Source organism: Schistocerca cancellata, chromosome 11 (genome assembly GCF_023864275.1).
Source record: "Schistocerca cancellata isolate TAMUIC-IGC-003103 chromosome 11, iqSchCanc2.1, whole genome shotgun sequence".
Classification (NCBI taxonomy): domain Eukaryota; kingdom Metazoa; phylum Arthropoda; class Insecta; order Orthoptera; family Acrididae; genus Schistocerca; species Schistocerca cancellata.
This window is the reverse complement of record NC_064636.1, coordinates 101403154-101422503: the sequence shown is the minus strand read 5'-3', so window position 1 is coordinate 101422503 and position 19350 is coordinate 101403154. Positions and strand designations below refer to the sequence as shown.

Here is a 19350-nt window from a genome sequence, read left to right as displayed (position 1 = left end):
CTTGAAAAACTGAACACACATCAATCGAGAAAACAGCAATAAGTTTGTGGAACTATGAAAAAATAAGCAAAATATACAAACTGAGTAGTCCATGCGCAAGGTAGGCAACATCAAGGATAATACGAGCTCAGGAGCGCAGTGGTCCCGTGGTTAGCGTGAGCAGCTGCGGAACGAGAGGTCCTTGGTTCAAGTCTTCCCTCGAGTGAAAACTTTAATTTTTTATTTTCATACAGTTATCAAAGTTCAGGCAGTCACACATAATCAACTTCGCTCTCCAAAATTCCAGGACATGTTCATATTTGCTTGGACATATGCAGGATTTGACGGTCTACACACGGAAAAATTTGAAAACGTTAAAAACATATGTTTTGACAGAGCACAGAGAAAACTGTGCGACTGTGGAAGTGTTGCATTCATTTGTTGCAGTTTATGTGACACACTCTTATGTTTTCATCACTTTTTTGGAAGTGATTATCACGTCCACATGAAAACCTAAATCGGGCAAGGTAGAAGAATCTTTCTACCCATTCGCAAAGTGTGCAAGTTAGGTGGGTCGACTACATATTGCTATCATGTGACTCACATGCCGTCACCAGTGTCGTATAGAATATATCAGACGTGTTTTCCCGTGGAGGAATCGGTTGACCTATGACCTTGCGATCAAATGTTTTCTGTTCCCATTGGAGAGGCACGTCCTTTCGTCTACTAATCGCACGGTTTTGCGGTGCGGTCGCAAAACACAGACACTAAACTTATTACAGTGAACAGAGACGTCAATGAACGAACGGACAGATCATAACTTTGCGAAAATAAAGAAAGTAAACTTTTCACTCGAGAGAAGACTTGAACTAAGAACCTCTCGTTCCGCAGCTCCTCACGCTAACCACAGGACCACGGCGCTCGTGGGTTCGCATTATCCTTGATGTTGCCAACCTTGCCCATGGACTACTCAGTTTGTATATTTTGCTTGTTTTTCTCATAGTTCCACACAACTTCTTCCTGTTTTCTCGATTGATCTGTGTTCAGTTTTTCAAGGCCTATCCACTGTGCCAAATTATAACTAAATCTGAGGGGGGTGCTATGGGGAGGTTCCCTTGTGAGATATAGACGCTTATAAATATAGTTAGCAGTAATTTTTTTCTCACGCTGACCTTTGTGAAAAGTATTACATGCTTAAACGATAGAGTCCAGTCAACGTCTTTGAGGTACACACATGACTTACAGTACATATTAAATTACAAATGCATATTTCGATTTGCATATTTCCTTTTTTAATGCTTGTTTGTTACAAATGATGGTAGTTACTTGTAATTAAAAATAAAAAAACACAAAATTACAAATTACCGGTGCATCAATTTAGCTAAAACATGTGAAAGACAATAAATTTCATCCTCTTAAAATACCTTTGCTGCATTTCTCATACCAATACTTCTACTACCGCACTTTGCTGTGGCTTCCTTCTGTACCTGGCAGTTATATTTCCTCAGAAGAACGTAAATTCGAGTCTTCAAAAATTCATCTACAGCTCTGTCCACAACACCGTGAGAAGAAGGAATATTCTGAATGAGTTCCTCGAATGACTTCTGTGCAACTGCCTCCAGTGCTTGGAGGGATAATTTAGCTTTCAGGAACAGTTTTTCATCCACACGAAAGACTTTATCTGTCATCTCAATAATGCGAAATATTTCTTGGGAAATGCATTCCAAGCTGTCTTGAGCTGTATAATTTTTTATTTCAGTGAGTCTTCGTACTGCTTCACATTCAGACTTCTCCTTTGGTGAAAGTGATTCTCGGCACGCTTCACAAAGGAAATACTTCTTCTGCACTTGCTTTGTTGTTCTGCCTGCTAAATAATGTAGAGACTGTGCTTCCTCAGGTGGCACTTCTTCAACATCGCTTACGTCTGAATTCGCACTTGCAAGCAAGCCTGCATCGTCTGTGCCTTCTGCTTCGTCGTACGTCCGTCTGTGTTCCAAGTAGTCGACAAGAAATTCACCATCTTCTGTCTGATAATTTCCACGGCGACTGGGACGAAAGTACTGTGACACAGCAATAAGCCGCAGTGTCATCTTGAAACTGAGACAATTTGGAACAGGATTACTGGCTCGAACCATACTGAAAAGGTTTTCCAGAGCATCCTGTGACAGCCTGCACAACAGAACACACTGGAAACCTTTTTCGTTCAGAAGATAATCCTGGACATTAGTAGCTGTGCACGTTGCTAAAATAACTCCAGATTTTACAGGTTTCCAAAAACCCTGTTTCCAATCTTCAAATTTTCAGACAGCGAGATGACACTCTTAAGGAACTGTACAACATCATTGTGTATGTCCTCAACGGTTCTACTCACGGCAGTTTTCCTGTTCCTTGAGGTCATTAATTTAAACCAGCGGAAAATTGTGGCTATGAAAAACGCCGTTGATGTGGCAGAATCTTCAAGTACATGTTCCTCTATTGCATAACGTAACACTGCTGCAACGCTGTCATTTATAAGTGCGTAAGCAGGACCAACCTTAATTTTATCATAATGCCCTGGCCTTATGACATTATTTTTTAAATCCCAAGCAATATTTAATTTCTTTTCCTTGTCAAACTCGTACAGTTTCTTGATAGGCTCTATCGAGACTACCGGTCCCGTCAAATTATTGTCTGCAATTGCTTGCCGTGGTAGGATAATGTGGTCGGAATTAGTTAGGTGTTCCTCACATTCTTCAAGATATGAGCTACGTGAGGCATGAAGTACAGATTCCGCTCTGGAGAAAATGGATGTTGGCAGAAATTCTTTGTTTCATTATGACGGCCAGCAATAATACCACATTCACCCCACAGTGCCTGATTTTGTCCACCCATATCTGATACAATAACTTCTACCATCAGACCAATCACTTCACACTTCGCAATCAATTGCCACAGGAAAGACTTAAGTTCTTTACCTGAAATTTAGTTCCTGGTGAAATGGTAACCAATTATTTGTTTCCATCGCGTACTTAGACCACCAAGCATATATACCAAGGCGTGACAAGCATGTTTTTCATACGAACCATTAGCTGCTGGAAGTGTTGGATAGCCAATTACGAATTTCGATGAAATGTCGTAATTTAGGACTGGCGTGAGACTCATCTCATCCATCATTATTGCAACATGTCTTTCAAAAGGATTCGTGGTGTCTACCTTCACTTTAAGAGCGGATACGAAATCCTCCAAAACACCTGGACTGAATGCCAGAGACTCAAGTTTCCTTTGTAGAGTTCGTTCGCTTGGTAATGGTTGTCCCAGTTCTCTTACCGCATTATATCCAACGCTTCCACAAGCTAATCGAATTATGAAAGCCTTCTTAATAGTTTCAGGTTAGCACTTTGTCCCTCGCATGGTTTTTTTTTTCTGCAGTGCCGAGATATGATCGTCGTTTAAAAAAGGTTTCACAGATGCAGCCATTGTATCAATTTTACCATTCGCTCTGTGTAGTTGCTTCTGCAACAAGTGGACTTTCCTTTTCAAACTTTCTAGTTCTGTTTCAGTGTCATTCTCAGGAGGTAATCCGACGTCAGAACTGTGAACATCCGGCAAAACGTCTTGAGGAAGTACGCAAACTTGCTCATTGCCTGAAAAGAAATAGTATTAATAATAATAACAAAAAAATGTTTTGTCGAACGACAACGCGAGAAATTTAAGTTTCATAAAAAGTTAGTAGTGAATAAGATAGATAAGTTACTCTTTAGTTACATATATTTAAACAGTACCTGGCTCTCTCTGAGTAGTGTAAGTGCACTCAGGTTCCCTTTGCACACCCCTGTCCTTTGGTGGCTTTCGTCCCTTAATTTGAGGACGATGGCTAAATATAGTGGGTACCGCATTAGGTTTCAGTTTTTAAGACCATCCTTACGATTTGCTTCATACTGATCAGATGTGAAGTGAAGCTAAAAATGACAATCCAAATTATACTGTTAAATAAAGTTCAAAACTAATACCTGTAAAGAAGTAAAGATGGCACTATGAATAACTAACAAAATAAACCTTTTCAAATTTCATATACATGAAGTACATCCGTATTTGAAGATTTGATTTTCGGGTTCTGTCTCTTATTCAATGATGATCGTAGGCATTATTGTAAAAATGATGTGGATGTAGCTTTATTAATACTATCAATAACTTTTTTAATGCATTTAGAGCTATTTCTACATAACTATTACAACAAAAATGTATAAAGTGAAAAAAATTTTTGGTTTTTAGGTGGAACTGAACCCAGGAACCACACATCATAAATCAAATGCTATACCGACTTTTTTTTAACTAAATCTCTTTTTTCTTTTGTTCGTCTTCGTTCGGTGCATCTGTTCGGGGCGGACGTCCTAAAACACCCGTTTATGTTCACCGTTGATCCATCAACTCAGTTTTTTCTTATTACAGAGGGGAGCTAACCCTCTGACCGAACACACTGAGTTACCATGCCGGCGACTGAGGTATACTTGCACTCTTCCATTGTGCTTTGTAATATGTGATTCACATAATTATCTGCTGCAAAGATAAGTTTCCTTATCTCACACAATTTAGCTGTTTCGTATGGAAATGTATCTTTTCTTCCAATACGGTGTAGCCACAGTTCGCGTCTTTTCGCATTCCTTTCGCGCCCTGTGGAATGCGGAAAAGCTTGCTACCTCGGACTGGTTTCGTATAACAATTTACAGCACAGGATTGCGGCATTTTCACTACAGAACAGTGGAAAATGCTACCTTAAGATCTTAATTTAATACACAAAGGGTATATATATTTCCAACACCTGTAAATACTAAAATATCGGCTAGTTAATTCAGATTTGCCACTTACGCTCACACATTGCTTAGGCTCAAAATGGCTGCCTCCCTCCGCTCGCCTCAGCCGACCAATAGCAGCCGCCGATTGTCGGCAATCCGCACATAAGAGGTTGGTGGCGCTCTCTCGCATACCCAAGGTGGCTTCCACCGACTCCCCCTCCCTGATGATGCCTTCCTCCCCTCCATCTACCCCTCCTACCAACTTTGAAAATCCCCATCCTCCCCCCACCCCCGCACGCCGGGGTGGCCGAGCGGTTCTAGGCGCTTCATCTGGAACCCCGATACTGTTACGCTCGCAGGTTCGAATCCTCCGTCGGGCATGGATGTGTGTGATGTCCTTAGGTTAATTAGGTTTAAGTAGTTCTAAGTTCTAGGGGACTGATGGCCTCAGGTGTTAAGTCCCAAAGTGCTCAGAGCCCACTCCCCCCCCCCCCCGTGCTTTTTCCCCAAGGGCACACTCTCTCCATTCCTCCCTCCCTCCCTCCTCTCCCCTGGGCCTCCCCTACCTCCCTACCTTGTTTCCTCCCCCTCCCATCTCCTCTGCCACTGGCATCTACACCCTCCCCTCTCCCTCCTCCCCCACCTTTTCCACTTTTTGGCAGCTCCCCAGACCCGTACACGTATAGAGAACTTTCGTGGGCCGGAGATCGTCGCCAGTGTTTCATCGTTTGTGCTCCATACTTCGCGTGTGTCTTCTCTGTGCGTGTCCACGTTTCTGAACATTTTTATTTTGAACACTGTGGCCGTGTACGGCTCCGTGTGTTTTAATTTTGTATGCCTACGTTTTTTATATCCACCATGTCTGTTCTGCAATTGTCTCCTTTTGTATCATTAGTCATATGTGTGGCCGAAGAGCGGCGTAGTATGCCGCTGCTGGCCTACCTGTATCAGGTGTCAAAATAACAATAAAGGAAAAAAAAACCACTCTCATACAGGTCTCTACCCCACGCTCACGAGGGCGGCTCGACGTGTGTAGTCTGTGCGGCGCTCGGCCGCAAGTGAAAGTGACATAAATGGGGGCTGCAACACATCAAGCGTTTAGCAAACGTTAGGTTTTATGGCACGGGTCAGACGATGAGTGAGTCATTTATGTCAGCAAAATTCCCAGAAAGCAATTGGCCCACTAGAAAGAGATCAGAGCGATAATCCGAAGGTCCTGGTGTCGAGTCTCTACTTGCAGTGTTTTTAGTTTTGTTGATTTTGTATGTCACTTACACTGCAAATAGACCGGGATAATACTCCAGACATTGTATTTATTAATACCTTAATAAGACGCATGAAAACGAATGGGAAAGTAAAATTTGAGATTGCGAATATTAGTGCTAGCCATAAGGTAATGCCTCTGAATTTTTTTATCTGAAAACTCTTAAGGTGCTTTAAGTAAATCAAAACTTTACTAACATTCTACATATCTATATGCATGTCTACATATCTATTAATCAACACGGCCACCCTTGTGACAAATACATTTCTCCCAACAAGAGACCAGTTTCTCGATGGCGTCATTGTCGAATGTTTGAGTCTGTTGACGAACCCACAGCCTCACTTCTCCATGCACTGCCTCACCACTATCAGAGACTGCAGCTCGTGGTCTAATGGCTAGCGTTGCTGCCTCTGGACCACGGGGACCCGGGCTCGATTCCCGACCGGGTTGGGAACTTCCTCTGCCTGGGGGCTTTGTGTTCGTGTTGCCCTCGTCACTTCATAATCAACATCATTCGTGACAGTGGCTGAGTAAAGGAATTGGACTGTGTGAAATATTCGGACTTTGCACGGGCGCTGATGACCGAGCAGTTGAGGGCCCAACACAGCCCAACCTCAACACCAGACACCACTATCAGAGCAAAGATCTTGACGCCGTTTCTTTAAATTTCGCCAACAGCTGAAAATCGGATGGCGCCAAGTCGGGACTGTACGGAGTGAACTCGTGGCATGGCTCGTGTGAGGTGTGGCGTCGCCACCCTGAAGGAGAGCTCGCTCCGCGTGTGGGCAGACTCTTCTGCAGTCAGACACTCAACTACAGCACACCGTCTCTCACGCACTAGCATAGTTAGGTTGCACTGCGCCGTGTCACACGCTGCAAGTCAGAGCCCTCTAGCGCCAGAGGCCTGTAACATTCAGTCATTATAAAGAATCCGCCTCGATTGCAAACAGAAACCGGATTCTATTTGCCTTCGAGGCGCATTCTTTATAATCATTAAATTATTCACGATTGCTGATGCGCTGCAGTGTTAAAAGTTGGAAAGTTGTCACGTTCCTCAGCGAGGCAGGAAAGTCGGGCGAGGGACATCTTTGTCGTGTCATACCTCAGCCGATGTTGAGAACAGATGAAAAAATTCGGAGGTGTTGCTTTTCAGCACGGTCTCATAAATTTCCTGGAATTGATTGTAAGGCATGTGCGAGAAATTTGTATATAAAATTTCATACCTGTATCGTTTTACAGTTGACGATTTATACGGGCTGGGGTGATATTAATCAGTGATAGTCTCAGCGTCTTACATATGCTGCAAACACAGAACTTTTTCAATTGCATAATTGTTTTAAGGATTACCGAGAAATACAATCTTGATTTAGATACTGTGCCTTACACACATTTTCTAAATAAGTCTGGACTGTAGAATGACTCACACTGTAGAACAGTCGAAAAGTGACACCAAATTGATAAGACGGCTCACAATCACTCTGTCAGTTTACCCACTTGCAATCATTCCACTGTTCCAGATACATATGTGGGTTGTCTTGGTGTAATCACAATGCTAGATCGAAGCATTAACTGTGCAAGTGTGGAAAAAAAAAGAAAGGACATAAACAAATCCCTCAGGTAGCATGACTTTGGCTCTGTGAAGGAAGTCACACGAGATGGACAGCAAAGTTATAAACTGGTACAATACCTGCTAGTCATCTTTCGATGTCTATGTGACACAACTATCTTAATTGGAAATTAGTGCAACATGGCATTAAACGCCAAGGTCCCATGCTAATAGAGCTAATAGTACCTGCAGTAAATTAACCACACGTTCTGGGTCCTGCGTTACAGCAGTGGTGTTCCTGAACAGGCCTAGCCCGTCACTTCAAACTGTGAGATACTGAGTCAGAAAATTATCATCGGTCGCAAGTTTGCGAGTTTCTTATGAGTGTCTTGAAGAACATGTGATCTGACACTGAGACAGAAACAGTTTCCTATGTTTATAATTTTTGTGCTGTTATGTTAATTACCCACATGGAGAACAAGGAGTAAAATATTGCAAGATTAAAGCAGTGTCCATTTAATATATATATATATATATATATGTGTGTGTGTGTGTGTGTGTGTGTGTGTGTGATGTGCAGTCCAGAGATTGTTTGACAGTGGATCTCCAGTCTCCATGTCTCTCTCATTCCAACCGCTGTGTTCCTCTGGTCCTTTCCCCATGGACAGATTCGCCGGTTGTGGTTTCTAGGAGCCCTTTATGTCTCAACAGATAAGAGAACTAACATTCCTCCTGAGATTCTGTTTTGTGTGCAGGACATCTGCTAAGACATGAGGGAATGACTTCCATGGTACTAGAGGGAGCTGTAGAGGGCAAAAACTGTAGAGGAGGACAGAGATTGCATTACGTCAAGCAAATAATTGAGGATGTAGGTTGCAAGTGTTACTCTGAGATGAAGAGGTTAGCACAGGAAAGGAATTTGTGGCGGGCCGCATCAAACCAGTCACTAGACTGATGACCAAAAAAAAAACTGCAGCTATAGGAGGTGGTTACCAGGTCGACGTTTTAAACCAAAGGCACAAAGACATGCGGTTGCGTGGTTAAAATTCACACTCTTTTCTTTCCAGTGATCGTGTAGTCAAGTTGGCAGAACTACCGACGTAAGGTATTTATCATCATCCCCTGTCAAGTTGACATTTGTTCATCTACCTGAACAAATCTGCAGATTGACAGCCGCATAGCTTCTTGCACACTGATGACGTTGTGCCTCTGTGAGGCTTTGACGGCAGTCTTCCTGTATTGGTCGCACCTCCTCTGTCTAGTTTTCCGCGTCCGTCGACGTTTAAACAGTAGCGGATGAACACTTTCGGCTGTGTTAAGGGCGTGGCCACTTCTGGTGACCCCTGTTTGCGTACGTGGCGGCTGCTGTTCTCCAGTCTGGAGGTACTCGGCTGTCGCTGGAGCAGTGTGATGGCAGCGTGGTGTGTGTGTGTGTGTGTGTGTGCGTGCGTGTGTGTGGTCCATGTAACCGCCAGCAGCCCAGCACTTTTTTATAAATCCAGACTGAGTTTCTTAAAATGTGGCTTGACCTTTTTGAGGAAATAAAGTTACTATTTCCGCTGGACAACTACCTTAAATGTTCAGTACTTTCTCTCTTTTTAAGTCATTCTTCTTTCTGTGGATGAAAATTCAAATGTCTCTTTCAAGATTCGTGGACAGTTTCCCTCGTTCACTTGTACAACACATAAGAGTATACAGCCAACCTTTCACATTCATTGCTCCCACACCGAGAAGATGAGCGGGAACATTGTCAGTACATGGCTCATGTTGATTCTCGACTTCTACAGAACTATTCTGAATTGCTGTTTTAAAATGGATTCTTCAGCGACTGTTACTAATGAAACAACGTAAATCCAATAAGCAGATAGTGATTTCCCATTTTATTCAAAGGTCCAATCTCGGCATCTAATGCACACAGTCTACACAGTCAATGTAAGGACGAACTGAGGAATTCTTCAGCGAAAATTAGACCTCGTTGTCCAGAATCTGTATCATCGAGTGGTTATCTACTATTATCAGTACCATCTGCAATGCGGAGGTTCAGTGACTTCTGCTACAAAATAATAGCATACGTGTTAGTTGAAGGGAAAGTATATGCTCTGTGGCTGGCTCTGACATATCGTGCTGCATGTGGTTGTCGGATGTTGTCCTGTTGGACTATTTGAGAAGTGTTGAGAATGAGTTGCAGGCTGAGTAGGCCTGCATCCTATAGGCAATGTTTCCCAGAAGCACCCTCCAGGTTGCAGTAGACCTGTGTGAAACAACTCGTACAAGGCTACATGCACAATTATTGGTTAAATGACGAATAATATAGATTCTTAGTATTTTGGTAGATGTCCACTTCGAATGATTGCCGGTTCAAGTAAAATCGCTGTGTAGAAAAAATTATGGAAATGAAGCCTCCCCCCCCCCCCCTTCTGGAGCTTGTCGCGCAAATAAAATGTGTTGAAAGAAAAACTTAACTGTTTGAAATGGCATTATTAAAGGTTTGTGGCTATTCAGCAATGGCATCAGTCTAACACAGCAAAGATGTGACGATACTGCCACTGGCTGGTGATGGACCACTTTTTATGAACGGTCACTCGAGAAGTATCAGTAGTCACCTGTAAGCTGAAAGGGCTGCCCGGTGATGCAGTGTTTCAGAATCGTCCACAATGGAAGCAGTTAAGGACATCACGGAGACGGCGGCCGTGGACCTGGGGGACCTGCTGGACGCCGGGGACGACGCCGTGGTGATACTCGAGGCAGGCGACACGCGGCTGTTGGCGCACAGGGCCGTCCTGGCGGACAGGAGCCCTGTGTTCGCCGCCATGTTCGCCCACGACACCCTCGAGGCCAGTAGCGGCGCGGTGAGCATCCCGGACGTGGGGGGACCGGTGCTCAGGCAGCTGGTCTCCTACCTGTACACCCTGCGGGCCCCCCAGCTGCCCGGCACGGCCCCCCAGCTGCTGGCCGCAGCGGATAAATACGGGGTGTCGCGGCTGAAGGAGGAGTGCGAGCGGCAGGTGGCCGCTCAGCTGACCGTTGAGACCGCGGCGGCCGCAGCCGTCCTCGCAGTCCGCCACTCCTGCAGTGACCTCAAGCACGCTGCACTGGCGTTCATTAAGACCTGTCCGTTCGAGGTGATGGCCACTCAGGGGTGGGCAGATGCGATGCTTCACCAACCAAAAGACTTGATCGAAGTGAGCCGGTTGCTGTATGATCCACCACCAAAAAGCAGGTAAGGGCGAGACAACCCACTCATTCGTGTCCCTCCATTCTGGATGTGTGTGTGTGTGTGTGTGTGAGTGTGTGTTTGTTTGTGTGTGTGTGTGTGTGTGTGTGTGTGTGTGTGTGTGTGTGCATTTGCTTGACTATAATTTTTGCTGCTGAATTTCCTTAGATGTGTCACTGCTGTGAGGTACACAATCATAGACCGTCATTTCCTGCTAGCTCACGATGCTATCATTGTCCTCTTGTAGCAGGTTAGCTGAATCCCTAAGCTGAGTCCACTTCATTAACAGGTATGTTTCTAGCAAAAATCATCAAACAACCAATTTCTAGACATTTATCTGTCGAACTACACGTGTAGGAAAAGTGGTTCTTTAGGTTTTGGCATCAAGTGTCAGGAGAATAGGATACATTTACTGTGTGAATGCAGAATGACGCATTCTGCTGTGCACACAAAGCTGTACTGCCCAACCCAGCCTCAGACACAGTGATGTGTGTAGTTTGCAGCCAGCAGCTCTTATGGGTTGCTATAAGCCTGTTCGTATAGAGCAGCGTTTAAAGTTGTTCAGTGCCTCTGTGGCTGATGACAATGAGACACCTCTGAATAGTGTCACGCTGCATGAAGACTACGACCAAGTACGTCACTTCTGGCCGACACCTCGAGCAAGGAAGCGTACTGCACAACGGTTCGAGGAGGGCGGCAACATATTTACAGTTTTCGACAGCTGATGTTGATCTGCGGAATTTTCTTCGTGTAGTAAAGCAGACCATGAAAGTAATCGCTGTTCACACCTCACTACTACAGCTTCGTTCTCTGTCACTTTCTTTCTTCATGCAAGCCATATGCCAGTAACCTCCCAAACATAATTCTTCGTTCTCTCCAAACCCAGGCAGTACAAGGAAGATTTTTAATTTCTCTAAAGGAACATTATATGACACAATAATGGTTCACTGTCAGGTCTTGTATGGAAGATGATCAGAAAACCTGGTGAAGTAAGCATCGGTGCTCCAGTGTATGGCTGCTCACATCTCTTGCAGCCTGGGACCACCTCACAGGAACACAAACCAGTCCTCGTGGTGGTTCCAGTTCGTTCCATAAAATTGAGACTTTCCACCTCATTTCCTTATCCTCTCTATTCAGCCGCTATATGAAGCTCACACAGTACTTGGATACATTCCCTTCTGTGCCATGCTTTACTGTGTCTTTGATGAACCGGTACCCCACACCTCTCTGCCTGTTTCAGTTGCTCTATGGATTTCTATAGGCACCCAGTGAACACCACAGACTTGCATTCCACTGTGGCACTACCTGTGATATTATCTACCCCATCTATTACTGTTGCTATTCCACCTCTCATAGTCTGAACATGAAACAGTTTCTGAGACCAACATTCCCTTTTTTCTGCACCATCTTACAGTTACATATGTCCATACAAGTCTAGTAGCCCTTAACACTGATAAACCGTCATTTATTTTTCAGCTAGATTCTAAAACTTAGGTAATATATCGTGTGTATTTGACACACTGGTAACCTTGTGTTTGAGATGACGCTACTTGCATTCCCTCAACCAACTGCAATGAACTTATAGCCTGTATTGTAAACCATTCAGTGTGTTTCTCTTTTGTTCAATAGACATCAACATGAAAATTCATGTTTGAAACATCGATCATGTTACAGTCATTAATTACGTTCTTGAAAAAAAAATTTAACACATCGCACCTAAATATATTTATCTACATTACTCCAAACTGCTCCTGCACACTATCGGAAATGACAGAAGGTCTTAAGTTTGACAAAGTTTTTATTAACGGTAATCTTTTTAGTAACAGTAATCTCTGTGTACATTGTCTGATTATCGATGTATCTGTGCTGACTGGGATTCTAAACCCGTACATACTGTCACCGGCGATGACGACACATGAAGAGACGTTCACTGTCAAATAGTTTTTCACCAGTAATTAGAAGTGGAATTTATAAACCTCAAATGAAATGATAAAAACTTCCGTGCCTGATTGAGAGTCGAAACCGGCACGAATCGTTATTGTTGACAATGAATGTAGAAATGTAAAAAAATTATTATTGCCTTTCACCTATGATTTGCAGTGCAAATGCTACGACTTGGTCTCCTGATGGAAATTTTTGCACCCACCAACTATTTAAAACCAGACCTGCGCCTTTCATGGAAACGCTGAAGAATTTGTAATGCTCGGGAAACAACAAAAGGACGGAACTGTATAGTCCAGAAAGGGTCAAAAACAGCGGAAAGGGATACCTGAGATGAACTCCCTGCTCATCACCAACACTCTCCAACATCTCAAGCTGAAATACGTACGCTGTGACATGGCGATTGGTACAGTAGTCAAATGCGTACTTTCGACATGATTTTGCAATCGCTGAAATGAAATCACATAAAAGTCAGCTACACTATTGACATTTTGGAATGATGCAGAAATTTCTTCAGGAAGTGTTGGCCCCTAGCTGAGCAGCTGTGATTTTGTACGAGTCTATGGTTACACTAATACTGGATCATACAAAATAAACTCGGCGACAGGTATCAATCAAATTTCCAGAAAGTTCTCCGGGTAGTGTTGTCGCATTTATTGCTGCAGTAGTGTGTCATTGTGTCAAGACCAGTTAATTATTTCGTACTGCTTAATTTTTGCGCTAGAGTTTTATATTTTTACTAAAAGAATGGTTTATGAGGATGTAATTCATGTTGTTTGTTGTGGTCTTCAGCCCTGAGACTGGTTTGATGCAGCTCTCCATGCTACTCTATCCTGTGCAAGCTTCTTCATCTGCCAGTACGTACTGCAGCCTACATCCTTCTGAATCTGCTTAGTCTATTCATCTCTTGGTCTCCCTCTACAATTTTTACCCTCCACGCTGCCCTCCAATACTAAATTGGTGATCCCTCGATGTCTCAGAACATGTCCTACCAACCGTTCCCTTCTTCTAGTCAAGTTGTGCCACAGGCTCCTCTTCTCCCCAATCCTATTCAACACCTCCTCATTAGTTATGTGATCTACCCATCTAATCTTCAGCATTCTTCTGTAGCACCACATTTCGAAAGCTTCTATTCTCTTCTTGTCTAAACTATTTATCGTCCACGTTTCACTTCCATACATGGCTACACTCCATACAAATACTTTCAGAAACGACTTCCTGACATTTAAATCTATACTCGATGTTAACAAATTTTTCTTCTTCAGAAACGCTTTCCTTGCCATTGCCAGTCTGCATTTTATATCCTCTCTACTTCGACCATCATCAGTTATTTTGCTACCCAAATAGCAAAACTCCTTTACTACTTTAAGTGTCTCATTTCCTAATCTAATTCCCTCAGCATCACCCGACTTAACTCGACTACATTCCATTATCCACGTTTTGCTTTTGTTGGTGTTCATCTCATACCCTCCTTTCAAGACACTGTCCATTCCGTTCAACTGCTCTTCCAAGTCCTTTGCTGTCATTCTTAGACAGTCATTTATAGACAGTCATTTATGTTCAGACACTGGGCCCATTTTTATGCTGGAAGTATCGTTCTTTTACTGCAATTTCAAAAGTAATGTATTTTTTTTACCATGAGGTGATATTTAGCTACAAAGCAGCTTTGTTTATCCAATAAAATAGTTTTTTGAGGAGGTCATTCGTTATTATTCTGTTATTATTCACACCATTGATCTTGGCAAAGACGAGGCATGACTTCAGTAAATGCAGCACAGGGGATCCCCCTGGATAAATTCCGTGTGGAAAAATTTACCAAAGGCTGTAGGGGAGTGGAAGGAGGCCTAAAAAAAAGTGTCACTCAACTGCGTAAGGAAGTGCATACTTTTTCCTCGTGTTGCAGTCAACATTGATGCATATAGCCTGAAAGGGCATTATTAACTGAAACAAGTAGAGTCATGTATAAGGTCGTAGAGATTTAGTTTGATGTGTTGTAATACAGGCTGATATAAGTACATTTATCAGTCGTCATTCCTTATTTGAAGTTATAAACTGTTTTTGCAGTGATGTATTGAATGTTGTACATTGGAACGTTACAAGGATGATTGTTTCAACATTCAAAAACGGTGCATTAAACATTTTGTGAGTGTATGTGGTTTTTGCAGTGATGTATTGAATGTTGTACATTTGAAGGTTACAAGGATGATTGTTTCAACATTCAAAAACGGTGCATTAAACATTTTGTGTGTGTATGTGGTAAGTGCAGCGAAGAATTCACATCAGAAAACAGTTTTCTCATTTCGAATAGTATTCCTCTGATGTGACAGTTTACCAGTACGGTCCAATCGATTACTAGCAAATGTAATGAAATACGACCGTTTTACCTTCGTGCAATACTTGAATTCAATAGGAAATGTTGAGAAAGAAAAAAAGGATTAACTTAGGGTCAAACGTCCCATCGACTGCAAGACCATTAGAGTCAAAGCAGAATGCGGGGAAGGAAATCTACAGTTCCCTTTCAAAGGAAAGGTCTCAGAATTTGCGTTCATCGATTTAAGGAAATAAAGCAGAACGCAAATCAGGATGGTCAGGTGGACATTTCAACCACTGGGCCTAAACTTCATAAAAGGAAATTTTGTGGCCCCGAGAAAAAATGTACAATCAAAGGTTAATGTGTGTCCTCGGAATGTAACATCACGCATCTGGTGTGACGAAAGTGTTCTGTAGTAAGAAATCCTTCCAAGCAGTATGCCCATAGTAATTAGCATCTTTCGTAATCGTGGCTGGCTGCAAAGATTTTCATCGAGTCATTTCAACTGCTAGTACGTGCACATCAAACCAAAAGACAGAAGTAATTGTGATTTTATCGTCTGCGTATGTCTTGTCATCAAAGACGGTTGGTGTTGGTTTCGACTTGACCACATACCAAAGTTTTCAAGGCATCATTTCAGGTTAAAACATGTCACTCCTAGCAACTGTCGAAACAGAATTCGACAATCAACGTCTCCTTATTTGCAGTAAGCAACGATGCTGCGAGCAGGCTCACATTCCCGCCCCTCACGGAACTTTTCGTCGCGTTATTTCCAGTTCAGACATGTGCACATGTCGCTACAGGTCAACTGAGGAGATGTTTAACGTGTGTTTGTGACTAGAAAACAATGATACGTACTTGATTCAAATCCCAGTAAAGGAACGAAATTATTTGCCTCACCGTTTCAGGTTGTCATCTCGCTAACAACGAAACATGTGGATATATAACGTGTTATTGTGCCTAGTTAACAATCGTATTAAGTGCTGGGTTCAAATTGGCATCCAACCCAAAACTTAGTGAAACTTCAAGATTTCAGTGTTTAGATACGTGCACGCTAGCTTACCTGTAACTGAAACGATATCTAAGACCTTTGGTATTTAGTTAACAGAGACAACGGTTGTTCGATTTGAGTCCTGGATGTCAGTGTGAATAAACGTTTTCGTCACGTAATTTCATGGTGAAAGTTAGTTTCTAAAATGTCATTTACTGCAGTAAACTTGAGTTTACAGGTGCTGAAGACTGTCATCTAATAATAACACTTTTTCTGGTATTGACGTTATTGAGATATTAGTCTGATTGTGGACTGACAGCCTTACAGATCAGTATTCTCAAGTGGTCTCTTGCAGTAACCAGTTTGAACAGTGAAACGCCCACACCAGAAAAGAGAGCAGAGGGACGGCAAGACAGTAACACTAAGTGCGTGCATACAAATCAGGTGGAGTGGAACTCAGGCCATTTGGATAATTTGGAGGGTGACAGTACTTGAACTGACCTGTCCAGTAATTCTGTATGTATCTTAATCCTGCACTTGATTTTGAACTACCTGTTGTATGGTGTCGTCATCAACTGCTGTAGGGAGCTCAGGCGTGCATCTGAATGTCATTAACTCAACGGCAATTCATCTGTATAAACTGGACCGCTATCGCAGCATTCGGCACCTGTCGTCTGCCAGTTGCCAATGTGTGCACGGTCCCTCAGCAGGGCTGGCTGTAGTGAGCCACCCCCACATCCTCACATGGATACGCCAGCAAGCTCACACTCTGCTCTATGTGCAGCACACCAGCCGTCACCGCCACTACCGCCACTGCCATCACCGCCACTATCGCCACCACCGCCACCACCACCACTGCCAACGCATCCCGCCAGACACCTGCTGCAGCTCCACTTCCCACATCTCCTCCACCTGGAGAAGCCACTGTCTCTCACATGCGGTGAGTTCCCTCACTACACACACACGCACACACACATTAGCACTACATTGTACAGAAGGTAGAAAAACAGAGAAAGGAAATGTAAAGGATCGGTCTAGATTCAGTGAGAGTCAGCAAAATGAAATGGAAAGAAAATCATAACATATGGTCAGATGAATAATTGGGCAGTATCCACAGAATGAGGAAGTTGTATTATGAGAGAAAGGTCAATTAAAAATGGTTTGGTAGGGAAAGCAGTGATCTGTTGTGAACATTTCAGTGATATATTCCCATCAGAACCAGTAAACCAATCCAACAATAACTCTGGCATGCAAGGCGACGTCACACACGGAAAATCCAGTCACAGAGAGGGATTATGAGAGCACTTGATGCGTAACACTGTATTTAAAGAGACATAAACATCTAAAAATCATGGTGTATTGGAATTCTGTAGCACAGGACAAGTAAAGACAGATTTATTTATGAGACAATTTAGGGTCGTTGGTAGAAAGAAAAGAGGAGAAAGGATCCTAGACCCCTGGATTAAACTTGTGCTAGTAACAAGAATTACTCTGTTCAAGAATCAAAACAAAAGCAGTAGTTGGCAGAGGTGGTCTCTTAAGCCTAAGCTCCTCAGGGTTTGGACCAAAATGATTGTACCACTTTATTTTGCTATAACAGGTAGTCAGAGTCACAACAGACATGCAAAACAGAAACTCTGCCAACTGTAGAACACATTTCTGTCTGTCAACACACTTAGAGCGCTGAGATCCCATCATTTATTTCTGGGAAGAGGGGGTGCAGGGTCGACTCTTCACCACAGAGCAGCATTTGCATCCAAAGTCTCCAGTTATTTGTTGGATGTAGTACAATCTTTGTCTTTGTCTACAGTTTTTACTCTCTGCTGCTTCCACCACTACCATGGCAGTTATTCCCTGATGTCTTCAGATATATCCCACTTTCCACAGTTCCTTTCTTATCAATTCACCTAATTCTCAACATACTTTTATTGCATCCCAATTTGAATGCTCCAAGTCACTTCTCTTCCTGTATCTCCCATAATCCATTATTCATTTTCATACAATACTGTGCTCCAAATGTACATTTTCAGATATTCTATCACAAAATTGGAGCCTATCTTTGGCAGCAGTAGCCTTGTTTTGCCTGGAATGATCTGTTTTCCTCTGTTACATTACTTCATATAACAATCTCGCTCTGTCCCTCAGTGTAAATTGGCTTCCCAGGTAGCAGAATCACTTAAATTCATTTACTTTGTGGTCCCTAATTTTGACATTAAGTTTGACACTGATGTTATTTCTGTTACTCCCCAATACTTCCACCTTTCTTTAGTTTCAACCATAATTCTGTGCTCATCCACTCGGGTACTTCTTTCTCACTTTCAGTGAACATGGTAATAACACCAGTGAATTTTATCAATGAAATACCTTCACCCTCAATTTTCATTAAAGTCCTGGAAGTTTATTCAGTTCTGCGAACGATTCCTTGATGTTCAAACTGAACCCTAGGCGATACTAAGTCGGTCCCTGTTTTGCACCCTTTTAATGACAGTATTTCTTGCTTCAGTTTTTGCGGTTCTGTGTTGATTATTGTACATACAGTAATTTATATAATCTGCCTGTATTCTATATCTCACTCGTAGTTTTTGAGATTTCACACATGTCGCATTACTTTACATTATCAATCTTTTTAAAGGTGGCCTAATGCAATGAAGGCTGCGTGATTTTCTTTAAACTTTGCTTCCCTTTTGAAGTGTAAGATTAGATCTGCCTCTCTGGAGCTTTTACCTTTGTTAAATCCAAACTTACTTTCTTGTACATATTAATCTTGTCAGCAATTAGGATTCATAAAATGTTTAACTCATTGTGCGAAATCGTTCGTATTTAGTGGTCCTTACTCGCATGTGGAGTGTGTAGATGATATTTTTCTGGAAATTTGTCGCTAGGTCTATAGTCCCATAGATTCTACAGATGAAGTTGAATAGTTGTTTCATTGCAGCCTTCTGCAAGCACCATATAAACTGCAAGGGAATGTTTTCCAGCTCGACTTTCAATTTTCCTTACATCATGTCATTCAATAGTCCCACCCCTCATGGAGGTGCTCAGTGTACTTTTGTCAGCCATCCCTTTCTCTCCCCCCTCCCCTCCCTCTCTCTCTCTCTCTCTCCCTCTTTCTTTCCCCCCACCCCCCTGCACTTAGCAGCGGAATTCTTTTCTAACTCTTAAACCCAAACCTGCAGATGTCAGACACTCAGATCAGTACCAAAATTTGCAGGTCGATAGTTTATCAACAAAAACTGCGGTTTAGTTCGTGCTGTCTGCTGTTGTCCAGCAGAGTGTACGTAAACGTTAATTAAAAGTAACACCAGGACTACAGAGCACTTCACAAGCGTAAC

General features: G+C 42.7%; 1 protein-coding gene across 1 annotated transcript; it reads left to right on the top strand.

Moving 5' to 3' along the window:
- The first annotated feature begins 10215 nt into the window (after positions 1-10215).
- Positions 10216-16962, top strand: LOC126108269 (protein roadkill-like). The gene is made up of 2 exons (XM_049913496.1): positions 10216-10781; positions 16803-16962. Exons 1-2 carry the CDS (start codon positions 10216-10218, stop codon positions 16960-16962), a joined length of 726 nt encoding a protein of 241 aa, XP_049769453.1.
- The last annotated feature ends 2388 nt before the right edge of the window (positions 16963-19350 follow it).